Raw genomic sequence first — 13,015 nt, 5'->3', positions numbered from 1 at the left:
ACCATTTTTCCTCTTGATGATCATATCAGGCATGGAAATTTCTTTTGTCTCATAAAATCTTCTGGCTTTCCTGTTGCACAATATATAGTTTGAAGAAACAAAGGACGGTGGGTGCAGGAAGCAGCAGAGGCTACCTGGGATGACAGGGGCAGGGTAGGATAAGGGAAACTAAGGCAGCCTTACACACCAGGCATTTCCCTGGGGCTTTGGACAGGTTGAAGGTTTGGTCTGCTTTTTGAAGATGGCCCAAACTGTGTTATGGGAATTCTGATGTGCTTCATCTTCATTTTCTTTAAGGTTGTATGTTGTGAACTGTATTGAAGGTGAGATGTTTCTGTTAAGATTCATCTGCCTCTGAGCCAGGGCTTTAAGGAGCAGCTGCAGATCTTCAGTTTGGGTTTTTTTTTTTTTTGCTTGTGACAGTGAGCCAAAGCTTAGCATAGCCTGCTCAGCATTATCACAATTACCAGGGTCTGGTGCCCAAGTCTTAGACCACTCCAACTTGTAAAATCTGTCTCATCTCAAATACTTGGGGTCAAAAGAATTGGTAACTCCAGCACTTGGGTTCAGCTCTTAAATATCGTGTTCTTGGGTAGAAGTAGAGGATGGGGAGGGGGAGGCAGCTGGGATGGGCATATACAAGTTAGTTCAAACTAAACTCAGCTGCAGGTGTGGGATGGGGGAACTCTTGATTTTTCTTCAAGTGTGCCTATAGCTTCCCAGTCTGCTTGCCTTGGAGCTTCATTGGTCCTTTTTGAAGGCTACATTTTCTTTTGACAAGAGCACAACTGTTTCTATCTAAACATGGGAATACCGACAGGAAGTGTTTCTGCAATCACTATTGCCTCTGAACCTTCTACTTTGTTATCTGCTCTCAGATAACCAGTTTGATTTGTTCAAGCTTTCAGAGTATTTTGAGCAAGTATTTTGTGCCAAAGGTAGAGGAAAGTTAATAGTTGCTCAGTTAGATTAACTGTTTGGCTCAGTTGTACTTCAAATAACTTCTATTGTGATCCAGCTGCAGACTTAAATTCACAACTGAATCACAATAAATGATGGTTAGTTAAGTCATTGAATTATATTAGCTTTGTACCTTTCAACTGTCCATATTTTAAGCCCATGAAATAAATACTTTCAGTCATTCATAATTAAGAAAGTGTTTTGGGAGCATCACCTTGCACAGGTCCGTAAATGTGTGCTCTATAAAGTTTACGATTTCTGTGCTTCTTTTACATCCAAATTAATAAAGGCATGAATTGAACTTACTGCTTTTTCAGTCATGATGTTGTCTGAGGAAATGTAATATTAGATATAATTGGACTACATGGTCAAGTATCTGTAATGATCATGAGACAATTGAATGTAATGAATTACCTCAACTCACACTGTTCTAATACTATTAATTTGCCTTAGATCAGCTGAAGCAACACAATGCACAGCAGCTATGTTTGCTGTGCGCTACTCTGCTCATTAATAGCTCATTATACTTTTTAAGGCAGTTTACCTGTTAGTTTGTTTAAAATAACTGTAGTTCACTGCACTACTGCTGAACAATGGTGATCTTCTCAGGTATTAAAAAAATAAGATTAATTAAAATAACTTAAAAATTAATTCATAGATGTATGCTCTAGTAAATGAGATTTATATCCCTCAGGGAAGACATACAAGTTGATACCATTTTATTTTTTTTTAAGTAGATTATGGAACATCATGTAGAAGATTAAAATCCCTTAAACAGTGCTGAAAGGAAATCTGAATCACAGAATCACAGAATTTCAGAGTCTGGAAGGGACCTCAAAAGATCATCTAGTCCAACCTCCCTGCTAGAGCAGGAACACCTACATCAGATTACACAGGAATGCATACAGGCGAGTTTTGAATATCTCCGGGGGGGATACTTCACAAACTCCCTGGGCAGCATGTTCCAGTGCTCTGTCACCCCCACAGTGAAAAAAATTTTCCTCGTATTTGCATGAAACTTTCTATGCCTCAACTTCCACCCATTGCTCCTTGTGCTGTCATTAGGCACCACCAAGAAGGGCCTGGCTCCGTCCTCTGAGGACTCACCCTTTACATATTTATAAACATTGATGAGGTCACCTCTCAGCTTCTTCTTCTCCAAGCTGAAGAGCCCCAGCTCCCTCAGTCTCTCCTTGTACAGAAGATGTTACACTCCCTTAATCATCCTTGTGGCTCTGCACTGGACTCTTTCAAGCAGCTCCCTGTCTTTCTTGACCTGAGGGGCCCAGAACTGGACACAATATACCAGGTGCGGCCTCACAAGTGCAGAGTAGAGGGGGAGGAGAACCTCTGTTGACCTACCGGTCGCACCCTTTCTAATCCACCCGAGAATGGCAATGGCCTTCCTGACCACAAGAGCACATTGCTGGCTCATGGTCATCCTTCCATCCACCTGGACCCCAGGTCCCTTTCACATTCACTGCACTTCAGCAGGTCTGTCCCCAGTCTATCCTGGTGCATGGAGTTGTTCCTTACCAGATGCAAGACTCTACACTTGCCCTTGTTGAACTTCATCAAATTTCTCCCTGCCCAGCTCTCCAGCCTATCCAAGCCCTACTGAATGGCAGCACAACTCTCTGGTGTGTCAGCCACTCCACCCAGCTTGGTGTGGCTGTCAGTGCGCTCTGTTGACAGCGCACTTGCTGACAGTGCACTCTGTTCCCTTTTCCAGGTCATCGACAAATATATTGAACAGCACTGGTCCCAGTACTGACCCCTGAGGGACTCCACTAGGCACAGGCCTCCAACTAGACTCCATCCCATTGACCACAACTCTCTGACTTCTTTCCTTCAACCAGTTCTCAATCCACCTCATGACCTGATCATTGAGACCACACTGCCTCAGTTTAATTGCAAAGATGCTGTGGGAGACAGTGTCAAATGCCTTACTGAAATCGAGATAAACTACATCCACAGCTCTACCATCATCTATCCACCTGGCTATGTTCTCATAAAAGGTTATCAAGGTGGTCAAATATGACTTCCCTTTGGTAAAGCCATGTTGACTATTCCTAATGACCCTCTTGTCCTTGATATGCCTATGGACAGCGCCAAGGATAAGTTGCTCCATCACCTTTCCAGGGATGGAGGTGAGGCTGGCTGGTCTATAGTTATCTGGGTCCTCCCTCTTACCTTTCTTGACGATTGGTGTGACATTTTCCTTCCTCCAGTCCCCAGACACCATGACCTACCAAAGATGATGGAGAGTGGTCTGGCAATGACCTCTGCCAGTTCCCTCAGCACCCACAGGTACATCCCATCAGGACCCACAGATTTGTGGCTGTCCAGATTACGTACTAGTCAGAATAGCCTAGAAGGTTTGTCCATGGACAATGGCAATGACATTGTATTGCAGTGCGCCCCAACAGCAAGAATACAAATTTTAGCAAATTTTTACTTTCCCATCAAGGAACATCTGTCCAGCATTTTGGTTTCAGTGATTTTGCAGAAACTTAAATTTTGTGCCATCTGACAATCTGGTACATGACAGTTAGCACTCATCTTAAGGGCAATATGAATATGAAATTTATTGTGAAGATTAGTAATCTGTGTGTAAGAGACTACATCTTGTCTCTCTTAATTTGAATCAACAAAGATAAAATCACCTTTGTTCCTCGCCCAGACAACAGCTGCCAAGGGAGGGGAATGTCCAATTAAAAGATAAGATTGTTGTGAGCGACCTGCCTGATGGGTTTGCTGTGCCTTCCGATAGTACACCTGACAGTCACATACTCATTAATGTCACCAGGGTGTGGGCCAGGGGGAGCTGCAATTAACTGAATAAAAGATACTGAACCTTAACAGCTCAGATGGAGAGAAAAAGACTGAAAGAAAAACCATCACCATGAGCATCCAGCCTGAGCACAGTCCAGGAAGCCTTTTTCCGTGTCCTAAGTTTTGCCTGCTGTAAGAAGAAAAGAACTTATGGTGGAATGACATCTTTACTGAAGACACCACATGCTGGAGGCTGCTCAGACAAAGACTTGGACTTTGGAATCCCTCCCTCCCCTCCTCTGTCGCAGGACAGCACAAGTCGACAAGGATGAACCCTGGGATATCTCTCCCTCTCCATTCTCTCCTCCAAGCTGAAGCTGCAGCACCCTTCCTCAGACCTCCTCCAGCCAAAGAAAGCATCTTGGGGGAGGTGGGGTGATAATATAATTCCTTTCCTGCTCTCCTCCTCTCTTTCTCCATATGTTTCTCTCTTTCCCCCTCTCTCTTTCTCTGTTCCATTTACTTTATCCTTTAGTAAATAGCCTCACTTTTGATATTTGGCCTCATTTGTGCCTTAATTTCACAACATGGGAATGTTTTAAAAAGAAATTAGTCTCTCCCCCTCTGAACCAAGACAGCATGTCAAATGCTTTGTCTATACATGTGTACATATCTTTGTCATCAAACTTTTTATCATTATAGACAAAGTTTTTAGCTCTCATTGTGTAAAGCTGGGAAGCATGAGAAAGTGCTTACTTAAGTATTCTTCAAAATATATTTATTGTGAGAGGTTTGAAAACAAAGCTCCAAAATACTTTAAAAATTCAGAAGGAATTGTCAGTTCTGAAGTTATTAATTAATTACACACTTTTCTCCTTATATTTTCATCAGTGTTCCTTGAAAACTCAAAAGGTTGACAGGAGAAAGATATCACTTGAAACACGTGAGCTGTAATAAGCTGTTACAGGACAACAGGAATGATGCCTTGTAGAAAAGGAAAAAAATCATAACATCACCTGCAGTCCTGTGTGCATGTCAGGTGATTAAGTGCGACAAATGAGTAATAATTCTGTTTATATAATCTTGCATTTATAAAGATAAACTAAACATCATTTTCTGTTCAGTGCTTTGGAACTCAAGTATTTTCATACTCTTAATGCTTTTACTACTTTTTTTTTAAGAGGTGACTTTTACTCATAATGAAAATCAACTTGTTTCTTGGGAGAGAAGGAATAAGCTCCCCTAGTGTTTGCTAGAGGGGAAAAAACCCAGCAAAAAATCATTTATAAAAATCAGAATATACTTTCTTTTCTCCTATCTCTCTAAAAGGTACAGGACATAATAGTTCTGAGAGGTTATTTTTCCAGTTGGAAAGTTAAAACTTTGCACACTCGGTTTAAGGTGATGCATCGTATTTCTCTGCTTCACTAGAGCTCCTGATATTAATGGGACACAAGAAGGTGTTTCTGCCAATACTGAGATGTGAAACTGAAGGCCTTCATCTTATGTTATCTTTCAGATTATTAGATTGTGGCAGTTTTAGGCTGCAGTTTTTGAGCAGAAAAGTAGAAAAAATGTAGATAATTCACTATTGGGTGTAAAAAGGAAAACAAAAGATAATTCTAAACAGATTCATTAGGCAGTTGTTCCATAACATCTTTCACATTTCACTTCCATTCCAATTCCTTTTTTTTTATCACTGTGGTCTTAGCTACTTCACTGGGGAGACAATAATCGCTTCTGGCTGGCCCTGAGAACAGATAAGAACACTAACACTGCTTCTTTGAGCTACCATTCCTTCCTCTCAACTCCCCTTTACTTCTGTTGCCGGGGAGTGGAGGAGGTTGGGGGGCGGGGTGGGGGAGCAGTGAAGCAGCTTCCTTGCTTCTCTGGGGAACCCAGAAGAGGTACAGGGGGATTTCCATGCTATTTTCTAATTATAAATATCTGTATAATGTTGTAACTACTGCATATTTTTTACATATTCATGCATTCTATTGTAGAGTGTATTTCTTGCTTGTAAATACAGCTTCCATTTGCTTCCAACTGAGTTAGTTGTGCTTAGTTAATGTGAATGGGAAGCTCCAACCCACCACACAGATCTTAGTGATCTGTGCCCCTGTGCTCAGCACTGGTTAGGCCACACATTCAGTACTTGTCCAGTTCTGGGCCCTTCAGTTTAAGCAGGACATTGAGACACTTGAACGTGTCCAGAGAAGGGCAACGAGGCCAGGGTGAGGCCTCGAGCACAAGCCCTGTGAGGAGAGGCTGAGGGAGCTGGGGTTGTTTAGCCTGGAGAAGGGGAGGCTCAGAGGAGACATTATTGCTATCTAGAACTACCTGAAGGGAGTTGGTCTCTTCTCCCAGGCAACCAGCACCAGAACAAGAGGACACAGTCTCAAGTTGCCTCAGGGGAAGTTTAGACTTGAGGTGAGGAGAAAGTTCTTCACAGAGAGAGTCGTTAGCCATTGGAATGGGCTGCCCATGGAAGGTGGTGGAGTCACCATCCTTGGAGGTGTTCAAGAGGGGATTGGACATGGCACTTGATGCCATGTTTTAGTAGTCATGAGGTCTGTGGTGACAGGTTGGACTTGATGATCTTTGAGGTCTCTTCCAACCTTGGTGATTCTGTGATTCTGTTAGATTCATGTTTCCTTGGAGATACATACTCAAGTCCTTGTCTTAACTTTCCCAATAGTACAGAAGAAAATATGTGACACAAGGCACAAGAAAGATGGATAAGAAATTAACTTGATGGTTAATTTTACTTTTCAAGAAATAAAATAAATGAGAAGTACTGCCTTTTAGAGTGGTGTTACTTTTGAAATACTGCTTTGTGGTAATGATAATTCAGAACTCACCAAATGTTATAAAGGTCTCCCAGATAGTGTATTTTAGAGTCTAGATTGATTCAAAAGTAGTACTCATTATAAGAATGAAAGAAAATTATGTTTCAGCCACCTTTAACTGCTAAATGTGTGACTGGGTAAGGATTTCCTGAAGTAGTAATACTTTATTGTATTGACTATAAATGGATAAACTTTCAGGATGGTAAATAAATATTTAACAGCTAGTAAATTTATCCAGAAATGTATATGGTTTTAAAATTAAATACTTAATATTTGGTTTCATTAACTTTTTTAATGTGTCTACCACTGTAGATTAAGCAAAAAGGTTGTGTCATTATCATATGTGAATGTGGTAGTTTTAGGCTATACCTTTAAAAATTTTCCACAGACCTTGAACAGAAATGTAAAATAAATTACTATTGGATGTAAAAAGGAAAATAATGATAGCTCTGAACAATCCCGTTGGAAAGATAACAAACTGAAACTAGTTGTACAAAACCAATCTCTCCTCGCTTCCTTGGGCTGGGAGATGCTAACTGGCTTCTCCTTGACCTTGGCTGCTCTGCTTTGCTGTGACTCGTATTAACTTCTGTGTCTCTCCTTTCTCTTGTCCCTTTGTGTATAGGGCAGTAGGGAAGGAGGCAGGGAGGGAGAAGCTGTTGCATCTCCCCTGGTCTGTGGCCACGAGGGTTCCTGTGCTGTTCATAAATTGTAAATACGTAAATATTGTATATCCTGGATATTTTGTACATATTCATTGCATTTCATTGTAGATTGTAGTTTTGCTTGTAAATGCAGCTTTCATTTGCTTCCAACTGAGCAAGTTTAATGTTGGGGGGAATTTTCAACCGACCACAATGAACTGGACTTAGTATATAGCATTTATTGTATTCCATTTGCAGCAAAGATGCCTTGAAATTAATCTCTAGTTTATATAATTTTTATTGTAATTGGCTCTTACTAATGCTAATGATCAGATAATAGAGTTGGTAAAAAAGGGTATATATGGCACTGCTTGAAGGGCAGTGTAATGCTATAGCAAATTGTTTCAACAGAATGCTTCCAGCAGAGCACTGAGTAACATAAAAATTCTGGCTCTTGTTTAATTTTACATGATCATTTTTGTTTAAAACTTAATTCAGAATGAATTAACAGAGGAGGAAATTTTATTAACTCATAATATGAAATATCCTGTTTGTAAGAATCCTATGAACATAGAATGATCTGGATTGGAAAGGACCTCTGAAGATCATCTAGCCCAAACTCCCCTGCAGTCAGCAGGGACATCCTGAACTAGATCAGGCTGCCCATGAAGCCTCACCTTGAATAACTCCAGGGATGGGGCCTCAACCACCTCCCTGGGCAACCTGTTCCAGTGTTCCACCACCCTCATAGTAAAGAACTTGTTCCTAACATCCAATCTAAATCTGCTCTTCTCTAGTTCGAAGTCATTGTCCCTTGTTCTATCACTTTGTAAACAGTCTCCCTCCATCCTTCCTGTAGGACCCACTCAGGTACTGGAGGGCTGCTATTAGGTCTCCCTGGAGCCTCTTCTTCTCCAGGCTGAACAACCCCAGCCCCCTCAGCCTGTCTTTGTAGCAGAGGTGCTCCAACCCCCTGATCATTTTCTTGGCCTTACTCCTCCATCAGGTCCATGTCCTTCCTATATTGGGGGCTCCAGACCCAGACACAGTACTCCAGGTGAGGTCTCATGAGAGCAGAGTAAAGTAGCAAAATCAACTCTCTGGATCTGCTGGCGACACTCTTTTGATGCAGCCCAGGATGTGATTTGCCTTCTGAGCTATTTTTGAAATTTGTCTAAATAAGATTGAGTCAATTGGTTTATTAGACTGAAGAAACCTTTTTCAGCCATCTTTCAGACTGGGGGAGATGCAACAAGAATCTTCCTGGATTTAAAATTTCTATTGAAAACAAGCAGTTTGTTGGGTTTTTTTGTATCAACTCATTGAAATTTTTATTTTATGACTTGCAGGTAGTGTTATATCCAACATCTAACAGCCCAAAGTCACCTGATCTGCATAAAATGATAGTCCCCAAAAACAGCCAGGACAGTGACCTGAAAATTAAACTGGCAGTGAGAATGGATAAACCACCTCACATGAAGCACTGTGGGTAAGTGTTCATTTTCTCTCTGTATTATTTGGTCTCATTGTGTCTGTGCAGCTAAAACCATAAAGTCTATAATTCATCATAAATGTGTACCTTAGTTTCTATAATATGGCTTCATGCTATATCCTCATTTTCTACACAAAGTTTGAATAGTTAGGAATAACATTCATTCCAGATGTTCAGTGATGTGTAAAGGCAGATGATGAGCTACCTCTGAAATTAAGAACTCCATGGTGTCATATGGTGTCATTTTTGAATGTTACAATTTATAGCACTTTGGGGAAAAGTTGCTTGGTATTTAGGAGAAATGTATTTTTCAATTAAAATAGGATTGATTATATACCTGAATATGGCAGCACTTGCAATGTAGTCTCTCTGTCCACCCTGTGGTGTTTCTCTTGAAAGGAATTGATGTATGAATACCAGTTTAAGGATTTTTTTTCTGTCTAAAACCAAAACTACATGGATTAGATTATTAATGACAGCTCCCTGAGCCAACTGCTACCCCTATTCCTCATCCCAACTGCAAAAACAGGTAGTATTGCTGGTATTAAGCAAGGCTGTACCTATAGTTATGAAGCAATTACCAGGGCTGTTTCCCATCCTTTTAACTTCTGCTGAATGAAGTACATTTAAATAAAGAAAGTGTTAAAAAGAGTGAGAACTATTAAACATAGAATCATAGAGACATAGAGTGGTTTGTGTTGTAAGGAAACTTTAAAGGTCATCCAGACCAGTCCCAGGCCCAGTCATGGGCTGCAGACCATTAGCAGTTCTGAGTCAGCCAGGACATCTGGCTCCCGTTGGCTCACAGGTGTACCCATACCATCAGCACCACACTCAGCACAATGAAGTTTGCTGAGGAGATGGGAGGGCTGCCTGCTCGAGCATCCTTCTTGGACTCTTTTCCTGCTCCTCCTTCCTCTCTTGCTCCTCAGGATTGCCTTCCTGGATATTGTGACTGCTGCATGCTTGCTGTGCTGACAATAGCTCTCTCTGTATCTTGTATTGGCATTGCTACCAGCTTAGCTGTTTCATTAAATCTGTTTTCATCTCAACCTGTGAGTCTCCTTTTCCCAATTCCCCTTCTCTGCCAGGGAGGAATTGTCAGGCGATAGAGCAACTACTATAGCTTAGCCCCAGCTATGGGCTAAATGTCAGCAACCCCTTAGTCTTTCTCTGTAATGCTACCTATCATCCCCCAGCCTCTACTGATATCAAGGATAGCCCTGACCCAGGTGTAGGACTTCGCACTTGGCCTTGCTGAACCTCCTGAGGTTTACACAGGCTTGCCTCTTAAGCTCGTCCAGGTCCCTCTGGGTGGCATCCCATCCCTCAGGCTTGACAACCACACCACTCTGCTTGGTGTTATCTGCAAACTAAGTGGCTGTACTATTTGGATACCCTTTTCATCTTCTGTTAATATTCTGCTCATTGCATACAGAAAGCAATTACCAAAACTTCCTGTATTCAATATGTATATAAGTTTTGTCAAAACTCTAATTGGTCAGGGTGAAATTTCCTAGGTATCAATCTCAGCTCTCATTTTGGTCTTGGAAAACTTAGACACAAATGATCAGGATTGTAATAATGAGACTTTCTGGCTGGGCACTTGTGACTAATGACCAGGAACTGCAAGAAAAGGGAGGGGGAACCAGTTGCAGAGCCAATAGGGGAAATGGAAGTACTGTGTTTGAAAACAGGGACTGAGATGAGAAAACCTAGAAGTAAGGCTACAAATGCATGAATAAGGGGATGGGATAATGTGGCAGGAGAGAGCACAAAGACTGGGCTCACTTAAGTAAGTTGGCATGGAGAAGATGTGGGGAGGAGAGAAAAGTGTTTGTCTGTTGTAAAGCATGATGGTCTTTGTCAGTCCACACCTCATTCATTTGCATTCACCAAACACCTCTGAAATAGTCTGGTAGTTGTGGCACATCCTTGTCTAGATTCAGTCCAGTTTTCATTTAGTCCAGGTTTTATTGTCCTGCTGCTGGTAGGTATTCAACCATCTGAAGCAGTGAATGCTGTAGGGGTGGCATGGTGCTGCCTGTGCTCTTCAGTGATTTGCGAAAAGGCAGCTGTGGAATTAGGAGGGTTTGAACACCACTAATGAATATTATGCTATAGATGCATCTAACATGCACATGACCTGGTTCAGTTGCATACTCCACAATGAAGCTACATCAGTGATCCTATGCACCTATCCCAACACTTCCAATATTCTATTCCTTTCAGTAATATAATTCAATCATTAATCCTTTTCATCTGCTGCTGGTGGTTACTTACATTGATTTTGAATCCTAATCTCCTGGCACAGTTGTTTGCTACTTTGTTTTACTTCAGGGTCAGTGCTGTGACTCTTCTCCAGGCAATGTGCCTACAGCTTAGAAATACATTTCTAAATAAATACTGAAGGTCAGTCAATGTTTCCATTTCATTATAGCCACTAGCTGTAATGGTTATGACCTAAAAAGTCATCTATAAAACCTAGGGCAGTGAGGGTAGACTGTATGGACTCTTCCACCATAAATACATGTGTACTAAAAGCCTGTGTTTATGATATATATCCTGGTGTTCTCTTTCTTGGAAGCTGAGCAGTTACTCTATCTTTGCACCATTTCTATCCCTATTCTGGCAACACCAAAGCTATTCAGTGTTCACAAATTGTGTTATTTTAGATCAATGATGGACAAGCAGTATAATATTTAATATTTCATATTTAGTCTATACTGCTTGAATAAAATTGCAGCTAATATTTCATTCTAAGCTTTCATGTAAACTACTTTCACATGTTGTAGGCTTAGCATGAATGGAGTAAGATAGAAACAACACATCAAAGTTTTCTTTTCAGCTGGTATATATGGCTTGGACAGGAGCACACTGCATTAGGTTAGGAACTGGCTGGAGGGATGAGCCCAGAGAGTGGTGGTGAATGGTGCCACATCCAGCTGGTGGCCAGTCAGTGCTGGGCTCTGTGCTCTTTAACATCTTCACTGATGATCTGGATGAGGAGACTCAGTCAGTCATCAGCAAATTTGCAGATGACACTATGTTGGGAGCAGATCTTGATCTGTTAGAGGGTAGAAGGGTTCTGCTGACCTCAACTGACTGGACAGATGGGCAGAGTCCAACAGGATGGCATTCAACAAATCCAAGTGCCAGTTCCTAACCCAGCACAGTCTTGAGGTCCAAGCTACGAGCTGACAGCTTAGACAGCAGTTTGCTGTGGGGGACAGTGTCACAGGCCTTGCTGAAGTCCAGGTAGACCACATCCACAGGCCTCCCCACATCCACCAGGCGGGTCACCTGATCATAGAAGGAGATCAAGTTGGAGAGGCAGGACCTGCCCCTCCTAAACCCATGTTGGCTGGACCTGAGCCCTTGGCCATCCTTCAGGTGCGCAGTTATTGCTGCCAGGATAATCTGCTCCATCACTTTCCCTGGCACTGAGGTCAGGCTGACTGGCCTGTAGTTTCCAGGTTCCTCCATCCGACCCTTCTTGTGGATGGGGACCACATTGGCCAGTTTCCAGTCATCTGGGACCTCACCTGTGAGCCAGGCCTGGAGGAAAATGATGGAGAGCGGCTTGGCCAGCTCATCTGCCAGCTCTCTCAGCACCCTAGGATGGATCCCATCCGGTCCCATGGACTTGTGAGTATCCAAGTGGCTCAGCAGGTCCCGAACTAATTCCTCATGGATTACCGGGGCATTACACTGCTCCCCAACCCCATCGCCCAGCTCCGGAGGCCACTCGTCCTGAACTCCTGCCTTGCTGTTAAAAATTGAGGCAAAGAAGGTGTTCAGGACCTCAGCCTTTTCCTCCTCTTCAGTCACAGTGTTCCCCTCCAGGTCCAATAAGGAGTGGAGGTTCTTCCTGCCCTTCTTTTTAGTGTTAATGTATTTGTAAAAATGCTTTTTATTGTCTTTGACAGAGGTGGCCAGCTTCAGTTCCAACTGGGCCTTTGCCTCCCTAATTTTATTCCTACATAATCTAACAGCTTCCTTAAACATACCTCAAGAAGCCTTCCCCTCCTTCCAAAGGTGATACAGCCTCTTTTTTCCCCTTCAATCCTCCAGGAGCTGCTTGCTCATCCAGGCCGGTCGCCTTCCCCACCAGCTTGCCTTTCGGCACGTGGGAACTGCCAGTTCCTGTGCCTTCAAGAGCTCCTCCTTGAAGTAGGTCCAACCCTCCTGAACCCCTTGGTTCATGAGGGCTGCTACCCAGGGAACTTTACAAATTAGTTTCTTAAACAGGCTGAAGTTTGCCCTCCAGAAGTCCAAGGTGAATGTTCTGTTGG

At 42.4% G+C, this 13,015-nt stretch overlaps 1 protein-coding gene across 11 annotated transcripts in view; it reads left to right on the top strand.

Moving 5' to 3' along the window:
• The window catches only part of CADPS2 (calcium dependent secretion activator 2), a 368,843-nt gene that overhangs the window by 187,937 nt on the left and 167,891 nt on the right, over positions 1-13,015 (top strand). For all 11 annotated transcript variants that reach the window (XM_068165287.1, XM_068165334.1, XM_068165325.1 and 8 more), the window contains one exon: positions 8,578-8,717. In XM_068165287.1, coding sequence (XP_068021388.1) covers positions 8,578-8,717 — 140 coding nt within the window. The remainder of the gene's footprint in view (positions 1-8,577; positions 8,718-13,015) is intronic.

The sequence above is a fragment of the Melanerpes formicivorus genome, unplaced genomic scaffold (genome assembly GCF_026170545.1).
Source record: "Melanerpes formicivorus ecotype bairdi unplaced genomic scaffold, bMelFor1.0.p_v2 SCAF_3, whole genome shotgun sequence".
Taxonomy (NCBI): Eukaryota; Metazoa; Chordata; class Aves; order Piciformes; family Picidae; genus Melanerpes; species Melanerpes formicivorus.
Note: the sequence above shows the minus strand (reverse complement) of the source record. Positions and strands in the feature narration are given on the sequence as shown.